Source organism: Gossypium hirsutum, chromosome A09, assembly GCF_007990345.1.
Source record: "Gossypium hirsutum isolate 1008001.06 chromosome A09, Gossypium_hirsutum_v2.1, whole genome shotgun sequence".
Lineage (NCBI taxonomy): Eukaryota > Viridiplantae > Streptophyta > Magnoliopsida > Malvales > Malvaceae > Gossypium > Gossypium hirsutum.
The window spans coordinates 1948855-1963356 of NC_053432.1; the positions used below are offsets into that span (position 1 = coordinate 1948855).

At 32.1% G+C, this 14502-nt stretch overlaps 1 protein-coding gene across 2 annotated transcripts in view; it reads right to left on the minus strand.

Moving 5' to 3' along the window:
- The window catches only part of LOC107888469 (transcription factor PIF4), a 28434-nt gene that overhangs the window by 9904 nt on the left and 4028 nt on the right, over positions 1-14502 (minus strand). The window contains exon 9 of one of the 2 annotated variants that reach the window (XM_016812589.2): positions 10327-10619. The exons of the other annotated variant lie outside the window; for it this stretch is intronic. Coding sequence (XP_016668078.1) covers positions 10594-10619 — 26 coding nt within the window. The 3' untranslated portion in view covers positions 10327-10593. Of the gene's footprint in view, positions 1-10326; positions 10620-14502 lie in introns of those variants that run through there. 2 annotated transcript variants of the gene reach the window in all.

Below are 14502 nucleotides of genomic sequence, written 5' to 3' on the forward strand. Positions count from 1 at the left end.
ATGGTAACTGTTGTGAAAGTGCAAATGTGTACATGTTATGAATATGTTAAATGTTAGTGATAGTGTTTTTTTAAATATGCAAATATGCAGTGATAGTGCACAGATAATCGGTAAGTGATATGTGTTTGATTTCAGATATTTTGGCCTTGCACTCTTGAAATCATTGGATATAGTTGGCATGCCATAGGATTGTGAGTACTCACCTATATGTACAATGATTTTGGGCGTTAAGACCTTGGGACATGTTGGAGGGATAATGGAATGTGAGCTAAGCTCTATTCAACAGGACATGTGAGGGAAAATAATGAGAGTGTTAGCTTTATGCTTCACTTTTGGGACATGTTCGACTTTATGAGTCTATGTGGTGTGTTGGAGATCCGTGTATCTAATGAGTGATAATATAACTCACTTTTACGTTTCATAGATCAAGTGCCAAATTATCTTAAATTATGAATATGTATGTATTGTGTTATGTGTTTATATGATATGTGACCATTATGTAATTTATCTATAAACATGTTTTTTTATTATTGTGATATATGCTTAAATGTTGTGGGATTATATGTATATTGTGATATACCTTGGATGTTAGGAGATTATATGTGCAATAAGATATATGCTTAAAAGCGAATATGTTTACCATGTAAAATAAATAGAAAATAATGCACGAGTAAGTATATTATGACACTAGTGTTCGAACCGTTGAGGTTGTGCTATATGGTTGTTTTGTTGATACTTGATGAATTATTTGCATGGTAGTTATTTTATGCATTCATTGAGCTTGTTAAGCTCACCCACTCATTTCTTAAAACCCTTGCAAAGTAGTGAAGTGTCGGTGTGAGCGGTGTGGTTTCGAAGAGCTGTTCCAAGCAAGTCTATTTGTTATTTCGTAGGTGTTCTATATTTATTTACATTTTAGGGAATAAGGAAATTTGGTGGACTTGTTTATAGCTATGTTAACTTCTAGACATTTTGCTAGTTTTTGGTCCGATTTATAAGGATTACATGTTATTTATCTTGATAAATATTAGATTAAATTTAACGTTAAATCTTATTAAATTAATAGAATATTTATCTACAATATAAACATTAAATTTAATTTAATATAAACATTAAATTTAATTTAATATTAAGATAATCACTTTAATATTATATTAATAAAATTCTATAAAGATAAGTATTAAATTAAATTTAGTATTAAATATATTAAAATAATAATATTTTTTGAATAGTTAATGAAATCAAATTCTCTGATAGAGTCCCAGTAGGAGTGTAATTCTTCCATTACCAAACCACCAAAGACCTACCGTCGTTGACCATTTTTGGCCATCGGAATTCACCGTCACAGCCGCTGACACCTCGAGCCATTTTCGGCTAGATTGTCAGCCTGATTTCACATAACAAGCCCAATTCAAACAGTTTTTTGGTCTTGGTCTCGACTTTGGGCTCCTGGGCCCAAACTACGATCTCAACTCCAATTTCCTGTTGGGCCAATTGTTTGACTTAAAAATTAATTTCTAAAAATATCATATTAATTTTAAATAATTTGATTAATTTAATTTTACTTGATCAAAATTAATTTTCCCAAAAGTCACTTAGATTTTTCAAATTAAATTTTCAAGGAAATTATTTAATCAAGTTCTCTAATTGAACAATTCTTATGACCTTCAAATTTAATTCCAGATTAAATAAATCGACTCAATGAAATTATTTCCAAAGTCGTAGAATTTTCTTTTAGCCAAAATGTAGTCCGATTGAGCTTTTGTTGAGCTAGCGGAATGACCAATTGAACATATACAATTAGGCTCCAGTAATTGTAATTCTGTCGAGAAGCATCGTTCCAATAATTTACAGTTACTTAATCATGGAGTCAGTCCACAAGAAGTATCATGATTGAAAACTCCTTATTGTATACTCTTTAAGAAAGCAATTCATCCAACTACTTTATCCAATGATCTTGTCATGTGTGTGTCACCCTCATATGATATCCTTGATTCCTTTGAGTTAAATCTGTTCACTCAATACAATCCTATTTTATCTCATTGTCACTATTCTGTCTTCTTAATGATTAATATGATCACTGTCAACAAATGACTATGATAAGTTGCTCATTCAAGAACAAGCAACCCGTGGCCACGTTCCATATTGATCAATCCATACAATGTCAATGAGAGGATATCGTTAACTTTTTAGTTGAGCTTTGAATTCCACTTTTGCTAGTAAAGTCATGCCATACACAAGTCACATACCTAACATACCGACTATCGACTTGATCATATTTAGAGCATAAGCCTCCACTTATATCAAAGTATAAGAGTTATATAGGAATGGTCAATGACTAACTTAAGATTTATGTAAATCACACTATTAATGTCACAAGTGAATTAATTCACAAACAGGTTCAGAATTAATTCATCTTGGATCTAGTCCAATGTATCATTCTGCCAATGAATACATCTATGTCTCTACCTGTGGAGTCAGCTGCTCCGATAGCCAAGACTAGTCATCTCCCAAATTAGAATTGTAGACGACATAATAATCCTTCTCAGTATTTGAATCAAATACTCACTTTGATTCTTTTATGGGATTACAGACTTGTTTAGGTTATCTACTAAAGTAATTGTCTTTCTCGCAATGTAAACAATCTTACAATGCCACTTATCATTAATTTGAACTTAGATAATCAATAAGCTAATATTTGTTTGTTACAATTTCGCTATGCATGTAAAATATGAAACACAGAAATGCAAAATACATAACAGTGAAATGTGAAACTTATTTATTTATTGTTAAATACGTAGAAAACAATTACATGTTTACTACAATATGAGCACATTTCCCAACAGGCGGACGTACCCAAAACTACTTTTAGAACCCGTTATGACCACTTTGTGTTCCTTGTGATGCCATTTGGATTAACCAACGCCCACTTTTATGGATCTAATGAACCAAATTTTCCAACCCTTTATTGATCAGTTCATGGTTATGTTTATTGATGATATCATAGTTTACGCCAAAACCAAACTCGAACACGATGAACACCTTAGAAAGGTTCTACAATTCCTCTGAGAGAACAATTTGTTCGCCAAACTGAGTAAATGTGAATTCTGACTTAAGAAGGTTATGTTTTTGGGTCATGTGGTATGCAGAGGGTATTTAAGTAGATCTAAAGAAGATAGAAGTGATCTTTGAACGGAAACAACCCAAAAATGTTTCCAAAATTTGAAGTTTTCTAGGTTTGGCTGGGTTTTGCTGTAGATTTGTTGAAGGGTTTCCCTTTGTATATTTTTTTCAATTTAGTATAGTTTTTAGATTTCTGATTAAATAAGTGTAAATGCCTCTTTTTACTCATTTTGAGTCTCAAATTGGCCAATTGTGTCATTGGGGGCCTTAACGTCTGATTGACTATTGTAAGTACTTGACAGTGGCTCGAAATTGTGCAAAAACATTATCAAAGAAAGGGGTATCATGACATTGAGACATGGACATCGCGACGTCTTCCACATGCCCGAAATGAATATCACCTATTGTGGTATTTCGATATCCACTTTGGGTATCATGATATCCATATGCCAAAGGTCACCCCATTTCAAAACTGTCATTAATATTGCGACACCCTACCATGGGTATCGTGAAATCAATATTGTGAAGGGGAAAAAATGACACCAAGGGTAGTCTTTTTCCAATCGAAACACCAATCAAATAAGGCATGTTTTGGGGCATTTTGGTCAACAATTTTAGGTCAAATTTTGCTGCTAAAGCAACCAATTTTGATTGAGGAGAGAGGATACACACAAGAGGCTTAGTTTTAGATAGTTTTCCTTTAGCTTTCTTTTAGGTTTATTCTTTATTTTCTAGGGTTTCTTATTTTTCATCTTTCTCCATACTTGTAGTGTTTATTTTGCTACATTTTTCTTCTTGTTCTTGTTATCCTTTAAGTTAGTTAAGTTAGATATCACTGTAACTAGGGTTTATTTGTAATTTTAGTTCATCTCTTTTACTTGTAATGACATTCCACTCCTTGTTTAATGTTATTTTAGTTTCCTTTAGTTTCAATTGTTAAAAACTTTACCTTTAATGTTTCATGGTTCTTTATTTTGATGCTAGTGCGTATCTTCATCTTTCTTTTAAGCTTTTAGGTTAAAAATCAAAACTTTAATTTTCTTGTTAACTTTATGTTAATGATTGCCATGTTTTCTTCTTTATTATTTATTAGCTTAGTTTTTATTATGAGTAACTAAACTTTAAGGGGTCGATTGATGAAAATATGGGTAAGCTGATTTTTGAGTAAGTAACTAAAATGCAATAAATTGGACTAAATTGAATAAACCTAAAAATTTATAATTGATGCCCCTAAAGGAAAGTCTAGGCAAGTGAGACCAATAGATAATCTTGTTAGGCATCTATTCGTTAATCTCAGGTTAGCTGGTGAGATCAAGAAATAAGCTAGATTAACTTGTCCAATTTGGTAAAATTGAGACTGAAAGGTAAAGTGGAATCATTTTAGGAGTTTAAGCAATTTAGATCCCTAATTTGAGGATTGGTGAACCATATCGAAATCAATCAACCACCGTTTGTTATTTATCTATTAATTTCGTAACTTTGCATGCTTTATATTTTAGTCATTTGTAGCTAGCTCGCAAATTAGTATAATTACTCTGGAATTTATGGTTTGACTTACTATATTGTTTAGCGATTAGTTAGTTAGACTCTTTATTGTGCATGCTTGTAGCTAAAATTGGTTCAATTGTCGACTCCTATAGGTTTGATCCTTGGAGTACTCCATACCCCGTTGTACAATTATATTACAATTGACCTGTCACACTTGCAGACACCACATGATAGTATATATTCTGATTATTTTCTTGTTGTTTTAGTGTTGATTTCTCTCCCCCATTTGTGAGAGTAGGGGAGAGACAGTCAACAATATGGCACACTCGAGTTGTCCTCTGATCAACTTTTATGTATCTTTCGCTTGTGGGAGTAGGGAATTTCACTTTCATGCAAAAGGTGGCCACCACCAGCTTCGTCATTTTCATGATTATCTTCCTAAAAATAGTGTTGTAGGCTACTAGGTGGTCAACTACTAGAAAATCTACCCTTTTTGTGTTGGTTTGATCACCGTTTCCTAGGACTACTAGAAGGACAATGGATCCTTTAACTGCGATAAGTTGATTTGTAAAGATATAAACTAGGCTTGCGGGCTTGAGTTGTGAATCCTTAAGCCTTATCTGGTAGAATGCCTTGGCTATCAAAATATCTACTGAACTACTTGTGTCGACCAGAATCCTCTTGACTTGGAAAGAGGGTATATTAATTGAGACCACCAAAGGGTCTTTACCTTCCACATCTAAAACAACTCTTTCATCTTGTTTTGAGAATCGAAGGTCTTAGAAGGAGCGCTTGGGTTTTTTAAACGTGGCTAAAATTGACAAGATGCTTCCAATGTGAGCCTTCTACTTTAAATTGGAAGCAACCAGTCTACATGCTTCCCTCCCACTAGAATATTGATAATTCCTCTAACCGGCTTCTTTCCTCTGTCATAATGTTGCGGCGGTCCTATTTCTCTGTTATGAGCTCTATTTGGCTGATAAGGTTCTTGAAGTAGGAATTACTTAAGATGCCCTTTCTGGATTGTTGTTTCAATAGCATCTTTGATGTGCACACATTACTTCATTCAATGACCTCTAACATTGTGGTACCTAGAGTGATGATTGAAGCTAATGCGATGTTAATTGGGCGGAAGATGTGGGGCTATTTCAAGAATTTACTGATATTCTACTTGGCCAAAAATCTAGGTTGGGAAGTAATTGAGCTCATGATAAGTCCCAAACTAGTTGTGTGAAGCTTGGGATTGCTAATCTTGGCCTTCCTTGTAGTTACAGATGGGTCCCTAGCGGTCCGTGGTATGGACATTATTCACCAATTGATGACTTCCCTGATTTGGCAGGTTGTAATGTCCATACCCATGCCCACCTTCTCTTGATTTAGTCCTCGACTGCTGGTAGCCTTGAAATCTCCTAGAAGGCAACTATCGTGAGGGATTAGCTTGCTAGGGCGTTGAGGCAGAGGTATTGACGCTAACTTTCTCAACCTCTTTCCCTTCCGAATATTTATGCACTATCTCATAAAGATGAATGGGTTTTCTTGGAGTATTCCCAATGATGATGAATCTTAGATGTTGATGGGTTGTTTCGAAAATAAAATCCTGAATTACCCATTCATCAGTGACTCTCTTCGTGATCATGGTGGCTCCATTGAATCGTCGAGCATAATCACGAAAGAACTCATTTTCCTCTTACCAGTGGTCATCAAGTAAGCTAGGGATTGCTAGAGCATCTTTTTGGCTAAGAAATGACTCATGAACCATCTTGCAAACTGATCAAAAGAGTGGATAGACCCTCGAGGTAGTGACAGGTACCATTTTCTAGTTGTTTGAGAAACGGTCGTGGAGAAGGCTATGCACTTGACTCTATCAAATGCCCCCATTATATTTATATGATTGTTGTATTGGGCTAAATTGATATAACCATTTTTAAAATACTCACAAGATTAATTCTTACCTCATTGAGAATTTAATCTTATTTCTGAGTGCATAAGGTTAGGTTTACTTAATTTTTCTTTTGAGTGTTGTGTTTTTTAAGGCTTTCACAATGACTTGTGACTCTCGTAACTGTAAGAACCATGATGAGACACCATTTGATGACAAAGAACAAGATGTTACATTTGAGAATATTGTATAGATGGTAAATTATCAACATCAACAATTGAACGAGGTACATGATACATTTGAGGCCAATGTGACTAAGTGTCAAACGGAATAAAAAGATAACATTAATCAGTTTGCCAATTAAATTCAAATGCTAACTCAAGTTGTTGCTCATTTGGAGACTTCTTCGAACCGATGGTCTCATGCTCATGACAGTGATGATGATAGGGACAATGAATAGCCTCGTACTCCTTCTAATACTAGTAGACGAGGATATTGGCACACTATTAAACTTTGGGTACTCATGATCATGGCAAGCTTTCTGTAGCTAAACCAAAGTTTTTTATTCCACAATTTCGTGCAAAGAATGATTTTGAGGTATATTGTGAGTGAGAACCAAAAATTAAACTTGTGTTTCATTACTATAAATGTTGGGAAAAAGAAAAAGTCCTATTGGCGATATTTAAATTTTCGAATTATGCGTTGAGTTGGTGGACTCAACTTGGAATTAATCGTCAAAAAAACTATGAAAGGAAATTGAAATATGGGATGAGTTGAAGCAAGTGATGCAAAAGCGTTTGTTCCTTCTCATTACTACAGAGAGGTCAAAATGAAACTTCGATGCCATGTTCAAGTCAACCAATTAGTTGATGAGTAATTCAAGAAGATATGGCCAAACGAAAGGAGGGGTACAACTGATCTCTCACCTATTGTGCAATGTTATTGGTGTAGTTCAAAAGATCATCAGGGTTCTTGATGTCCAATTAAATATCCAACTAGAGAAGAAAATAAGTATGACTTTGTTCCTTTTCTTGACTCTTACTCTAATGAAAAAGAGATTTGTGATGACAAACTTTGTGAATCGGAAATATATGATAATGAGAATTTTTTCCTTCAATCCATAAAGTAGATTAGATAGAAACGTCATGTTCTCCTACTGAGATGTACTGTACTGAATGGAATAGTCATAGTACTTGTGAGGGGGATATGGGAAGTGAGAAAGAATCATGTGAAAAGACTGAGAGAAAAAAGACCTTGAGTGATAAAAGTCTACTTAATGTTCCAAATTTGGCGAGTGAAAATCCATATGACGTAAAATTGGAGAGTTCTTAAGTGAAAAAAGAAAATGAAAAGCAAAAAAATACTCATACAAAAGTGAAAAACGATTATGTTTTAACTAACTCTAACTCAAATTTATTTAGTGGTGTTTCCTTGTTACAGAACTTTAAGGATCCATTAACGAGCTTTAAATTGTATTACTCTACCGTCGATAGACGATTTTACTTGTGGGAAAGAGGTAAGTTGAACATTGATAATTCACTACAAGTGCTAGAAGGTAAGAAAAGTAATGCTACATCGAAAATTGAAATATGTAGGCATACCTTGAATATTTTTTATAAGTATGCTACTGATTTTATTTTCCCTTACGACATGCTTTTTCATTGGTCAAGTTTTAATAAACAACGATTTGAAAGTTCAATTGATTTTATATGGGTTTATCTAAGTATGTAAAGCTTACATTTGTTGCATTCGATAGGTTTGTTAAAGAACCTTATGCATTTGATCTTGCAACAAATTTTTCTACCTTAAGACTTTAAATATGAATTTTTACATAATAATATTAAACTTCTTGATTTTTATATTTATGTGAAATTTTTGACTCATCGTTGGAAATTCTTATGGATGACTATGCATATTAAAATAAAGTTATAGGTTATTTTTTACTTGTACCCTCATGCGCCTAACATTTATTTATTTAGTATTGATACATTGTTTTTAAAGGAGATGTCCCTGATTGAAGCTGATTTCAAGGATCGAAATATGCCTTTGATCCTTGAGATAGTTTTGGCGTCCAATAAAGCTTAGGTAAGTATTTTTATCATTTTCTTGTTATTAATTCTAATCTCTTTTCTTTTTATGCAACTAAAGATTCGATGACAAATCTTCTTGAGGAAAGGGAATGATGTGAGTCTCAAGGCCCAATTTTAGACCCATGGATGTGATGGACTTATACTACCTCAAGGCTCAACAATAAGATCAAAGGTCAAGCAAATTAAATCAAGATTCGATCAAAGGCAATATGTGATGATGAATCTTTTGGAGGAAATGAGGAATGATACATGCACAAAATGGGTGAAATTTATTAAATTTCATTCACTATAGCTGCCAGTTTTTATGTTTAGGGAATTAGCAAACTTGCGACGACTTTTTGGATAGGATCTAGGTATTTCTTGGTTAATATGTCTCATGATGTTCAAACATCTATCTCTTAGCTTTGAAATGCACTAATCACTCGATTTGGAGTTCGGGAGCTCAAGTTATGATCGTTTTAGTGAAGACTATGTGAGCAGAATTTTGGATGGGATTATGACGGGAATTACGAGTTTCGGGCTTTTAATTTGAGTTTAAATCATATTGGGTTCGAGTTTTAGGTTTATTTTTTTGTTATATATTAGCCCAATATTGTATTTATCAGCTTTTATTATTTTATTATTATTTTTAATACGAATTTTTTTATAACTATTAAGTATTTTAAGTTATTTAAGAATTTTATGTCAATAAGAAAGTTGTTTAAAACTACTTCTTGTTTAGGTTAATTTGAGTTCTAGTATATTTAAGGGTTTTATTTAGATTTATTTAGCTAACTTATATAAATCCCTTTACATTGTACACAAAAAACAATTTGATTATTATTCAATAACTTCTCTTTTGAGTTAATAAATTCTCTTTGAGTTTTTCTTTTCAAGAATTTTCTTAAGTTTTCTTTTAAAAGAGTTTTAACAATGTTTTTCAGATTGTGGGAATCATTTTCAAACTTTTCTTCCCAATTTTTATTTCATGGAGGAGAAATTAGAGTCGCTTGAAGGGAGTTATGGATTTTTATTGTTTCCAAGGCTTCTTAGGACTTCTACGCGTCACGTTCTATCTTTTCCATCTATCTTATTTATTTTCTTTTTTATTGTTCTAATACTTGATTTATTGTTCTATTTGATTTATTTATTTATTTTAATTGTTTTTTTTTACTTTGAGTCGATTGCATTTCAGGTTGTTTTAAAATCCAAGTTTCTTTTCGAACGTCTAGAGTTCTAAGTTAAATCCGTGACTTGGAAAAACTTTACGATCCTGCTCTGTGCTCGTCCTTTTATCAGGACTCATCTGATAAATATTCCCCACCTAGATTAGACCGAAGTGTCTTTATGGGTAAATCTAGTTGTTTCTCCACTTTTGCACGAAACTCTTTGAATTTATCAAAGGTTTCACTTTTGCGATGCATTAGGTATACATACCCATATATAAAATAATCATCTATAAAGGTTATGTAATAATCAGAATCACCTCTTGCACTGATGTTCGTGGGACCACATACGTCAATGTGTGTAAGTTCTAAAGGTTTCATGACCATTGTTTCTTTTGTATTAAAAGATCACTTAGTCATTTTACCTTCCAAGCAAGATTCACATTGTAGATGATCAACTTCCTTAAACGAACTTAAGGTGTCATCTTTCACAAGTCTAGTGATTCTTTCTTGGTTAATATGATCAAGTCTCAAATGCCAAAGGTACGTCTTGTGAGAGTAAGATGTTTTAAGTCTTTTATTTGCTAATTCAGTTTCAAGCAGTGTGTACATCTTTGATTTAATAAAATAGAGATTATTAAACATCCATCCATTACAGATAAAAATATGATTTCTAAATATTACATCACTATTATTAAAAGTCATGATCAAGTCATCTTTAAATAAACATGCAATAGAAATTAAGTTTCTTATAAAACTAGGTATATAGAGAATGTTTTTCAACATAATCTTTCTAAAATGATCAAAATAAAAATGAACATCTCCCACACTTATCCCATTTTCGGTCTGCGATGATAGACTTTTATCTCTAAGATCTTTTGTTTCCTTGAACCCCTATAGAGAAAAGCACACATGGTTAGTAGTTCCAGAATCAATGACCTAGTCCTCTATCAAATCTTCCACTAAAAAAGTTTCTACCATAAAAAGTTTATATCTTTGCCATTAGTGGCTAAGTAATCATTTCACTCTTTGCAGTTGGCCTTGAAGTGCCATTTCTTGTTGCAAAAGAAACACTTAAGCTTAAATAAGTCTTTAGGCTTCTTGACTTTCTTCCTTTCCACTTTAGGTGGCCTAGAGGACTTAGCCTTGTTTCTTTTAGCATGTTTTCCTTTCCCTTTAGAGAAAGAAGCAATCGTTAAGTTTGCTTCTACTTTTTGGACCGATTTACTGCCATTTAACATCAAGTCATAAGATTGTAATTCTTTCATGAATTATGTAAGCGTCAAATTCTTGTTCCCAAGGTTATATGCAACTCTAAATCCTGCAAAGTTATTAGACAAGCTTTTGAATACTATCCTTATTTGTGTGTTCTAGTTCAGATTGGGCTCGTTATCAATGGTCTTTGACTGGAGTTCCGAGTTTCTGCTAGGTTTTCATAAACTAGTTATAATTGATTGTTTAGTCAAGGAAACTTGGCCTTCAAACATGTCCTCTAGTTTGTTTAAAATTGCTTTGGCAATCTCACAGCTCTATAGTTGCTTATAAAGAGTGTTGGTCATGCTTGCCAATATATAGCAATGACTTATCTCATCATACTCTTCCCAATGTTTTCTAGCCTTAACTTGAGTAGCCGTTAGACATTTATTATCAAGAACTATTTTGAGTTTCTCACATCTTAAGACAATCATGAGGTTCTTTTTCCATTTCTTATAGTTATTTTTATTCAGTTTGTTCTCAGTAAGTATGTTTAGTAAGAGAGTAGGAGTCATTTTTCATTTCTTTTCCATTCTTAATCAACTAGTAAGAAAATGAATTTCAATCCAATCAATAAGTGAACCTAACCCTTTAAACATTCACTTGTGCTAATAATCGCTTAATGTTTTACCATCATTCTAACTTAAGTAAAGCTCTTGGGAAGTTCCTTAACTAGAATGATTTTGAGTGTATAATCATCAACTTAACATCTATCATACTATGTACCATAAATGAGTTATCATGGGATAATCTCAATGAGTAACATGTGTGACTAGTTGTCCTCTATAAAAGGGAAAACTTCTTCAGTGAATTTCACATGTTAATACATACCTCAATAAGTAACATGTGTGACTAGTTGTCTCTTTTAAGGAAATATTCTCAGTAAAGTTCACATGGCAATACCCACCGTAGGGTAGGAAAATTATCATGCCATCACAAGAGACCATTGATGGAAATCGTAGGTCTTGTTTAGAGACCTTTTCCCACTCAATATTTTAAAAAAATGCAAGGTTTTTATTTATGGTTTTCAATCATGAATAATTACAAATGTCATGATAAGTACATGCGGCATTTTTCCTTTAAACTATATTTCATTCTTAACATACATATGCATGGACATGTTTTTCAGTCAATTTAAATATCATCATGTTATCATAGAAAAGCATAATATTAAATGAATCCAACCAGCCAAAGTTTCCATTATTTCATCCTAGAAAAATAGATAATAAAAATTAGGGTTAAATATAAAAATGAATCTTGAACTTGTCCACTTCTCTTAGATTGGTACTTAAGGTTTTTTTTTTGTCTCAGATTAATACCCAAACTTTTTTTCCATCAACTAATTTAGTACTTTTTTAATATCATTAAGTTTGGGGTAGGTGTCAATACCAAACAATGACACGTGTTATTAGTAACATCATGATGATGTCATAATTTTAAAATTAAAAATCAATAAATATATTTTTAAATATCATAATTTTTTTAAATCTAAAAATCTAAAAATATATATATAAATGATAAATTAAAAAAATTCTCAAATTTTCTACATATTTCCATCGAATTTGTTCCATTTCCCTTTCTTTGCATTACCATCTCCTGCTCTATTTCTTTGTCTTACAAGAGTTTTTATTATTTGTTTTCTACTTGAGTTCGATGTGTTCAACCTGGGTCTTTATTCTGAGAGTTTCTCTTTCACGTTAAAGAGAGCATGTTCTAAGATCTCTTCATTGACCCAGGCTTGCTTATTAGAACAGAGAAGATAACTCATTGGGCTTGTTTTTGATTTAGGTTAGAATACGTTAGATGTCAAAGAGACGATTTTTTTCATGTGAATAGACCATTCTCAATTGTTCTCTATTCGCGGAAGAGAGGATTCTTTATGACTGTCCTAACAAGACAAATAGCCTAAGGACGAGATTGCTTCCTACTTGAGAATCAATATGTAAATAATTTTGAAGAAAATTGAAGAACATTATTCAAGATAATAGACAAAGATGCAAACAAATAAAATAATTAAATGAATACTTGAAATGGATATTCAGCAACAATAAAAAAAACATAACTCATTTAATCCCAAAACCAATTAGAATATCAAGAAATAAAAAAAAACTCAATTTTAAAATTGTGTAAAAAGAAACCCCAAATATGCAACAATTTTATTTGCTTACAAGAACCATCAATTCCTAACCTCCATCAATCAACCATTCAATCCTTTATAATACCAAGATCCTCAAATCCCATGGTTGCAGAAAATGATTTGGCAAAGAGTCAAATACCGACTATTATGGCTGTAATAGCCAACCCATTTAAGAGATCTGAGCGATGAAACCTATTTGAAAGATCTGACTGGTGAAGAAGTTTATCATATCAAGGAGAAGTCGTGGTCGAAGTTACAAGATGGTTCAACGATCGGATCTTTAAATCGACGTTAGAAAAGTTCAAAAGTTATTTTTTTTATCATTTTTGTATATATTTAAATTTATTAATAATTTTTAATCTAATTTTTATATGATGAAATCATCATGATGTCACTAATAACACGTGCCATTGTCTGGTACTGTCACCTATCCTAGACTTAACGGTGTTAAAAACAGTATCAAATTAGTTGACGAAAAAAATTTGGGTACCAATCTAGGACAAAGAAACCTTAAGTACTAATTTGAGAGTACCAATTTTATATTTAACCTTAAAAATTACAATTATTACCCAAAATATATTTTAAGTCTTCTGGGTGAAAGCCAAATATCCCGGGTTTTGGGTTTTCCTAAAACTTAATTTTTGTTATTAGTTCTTGTACTTTACAAAAGTTGTGGATTTAATCTCTTTATTTGAATTTGCTCAATTTTAATATATGTTGTCTTTTATATTTTAAATTTCAGTCATCCCCAAATAATAACTGTTAAATTCATTAAATTAAGTTTTTCTATTTTCAAAATTTGATGCAACAAACATTAATATGTATAATATTATGTTAACTTGTTATTTCTACATATTACTCATTAGAAATTCAATTAACGACTGTCATTTGTGTCAAGACTAAACTTTTAAAATTTGAAAAGTATAAAGACTTAGAATGTTTCAATTTGAGAATATGAACTAAACATACAATTGTGCGCATAGTACAAGATTAGTAATTGAATTTAAAAGCACATATTTAATTGTTGCACTTTAGGATAAACTGATTAGTTCAAAAAACACAAGAATTAAAATTAACTATATTAAAGTAAGATTAAATCCACAACTTGAGAGTAATAGCAAAATTTAATAAAAAAACACTTGCTTTTCTTAATTATTGTCAAAATCCCAAGTAGCCAATTTGATATGTGCTTTTCATCCTGAAATTATATTGCAATTAACCAATTCAATGACATGGGTATATATATTAAGAAGTATCGGCTTCAACCTAGTTGTTAATGGTCCATTTTGCTTTCTCTTTTGTTAACCTATCACTATCAAATAGAGGAAGATAAAACGGTTTTATTGATAATTTTAGTATTTAAGGAATTCAAATAGGAAGTGCTTT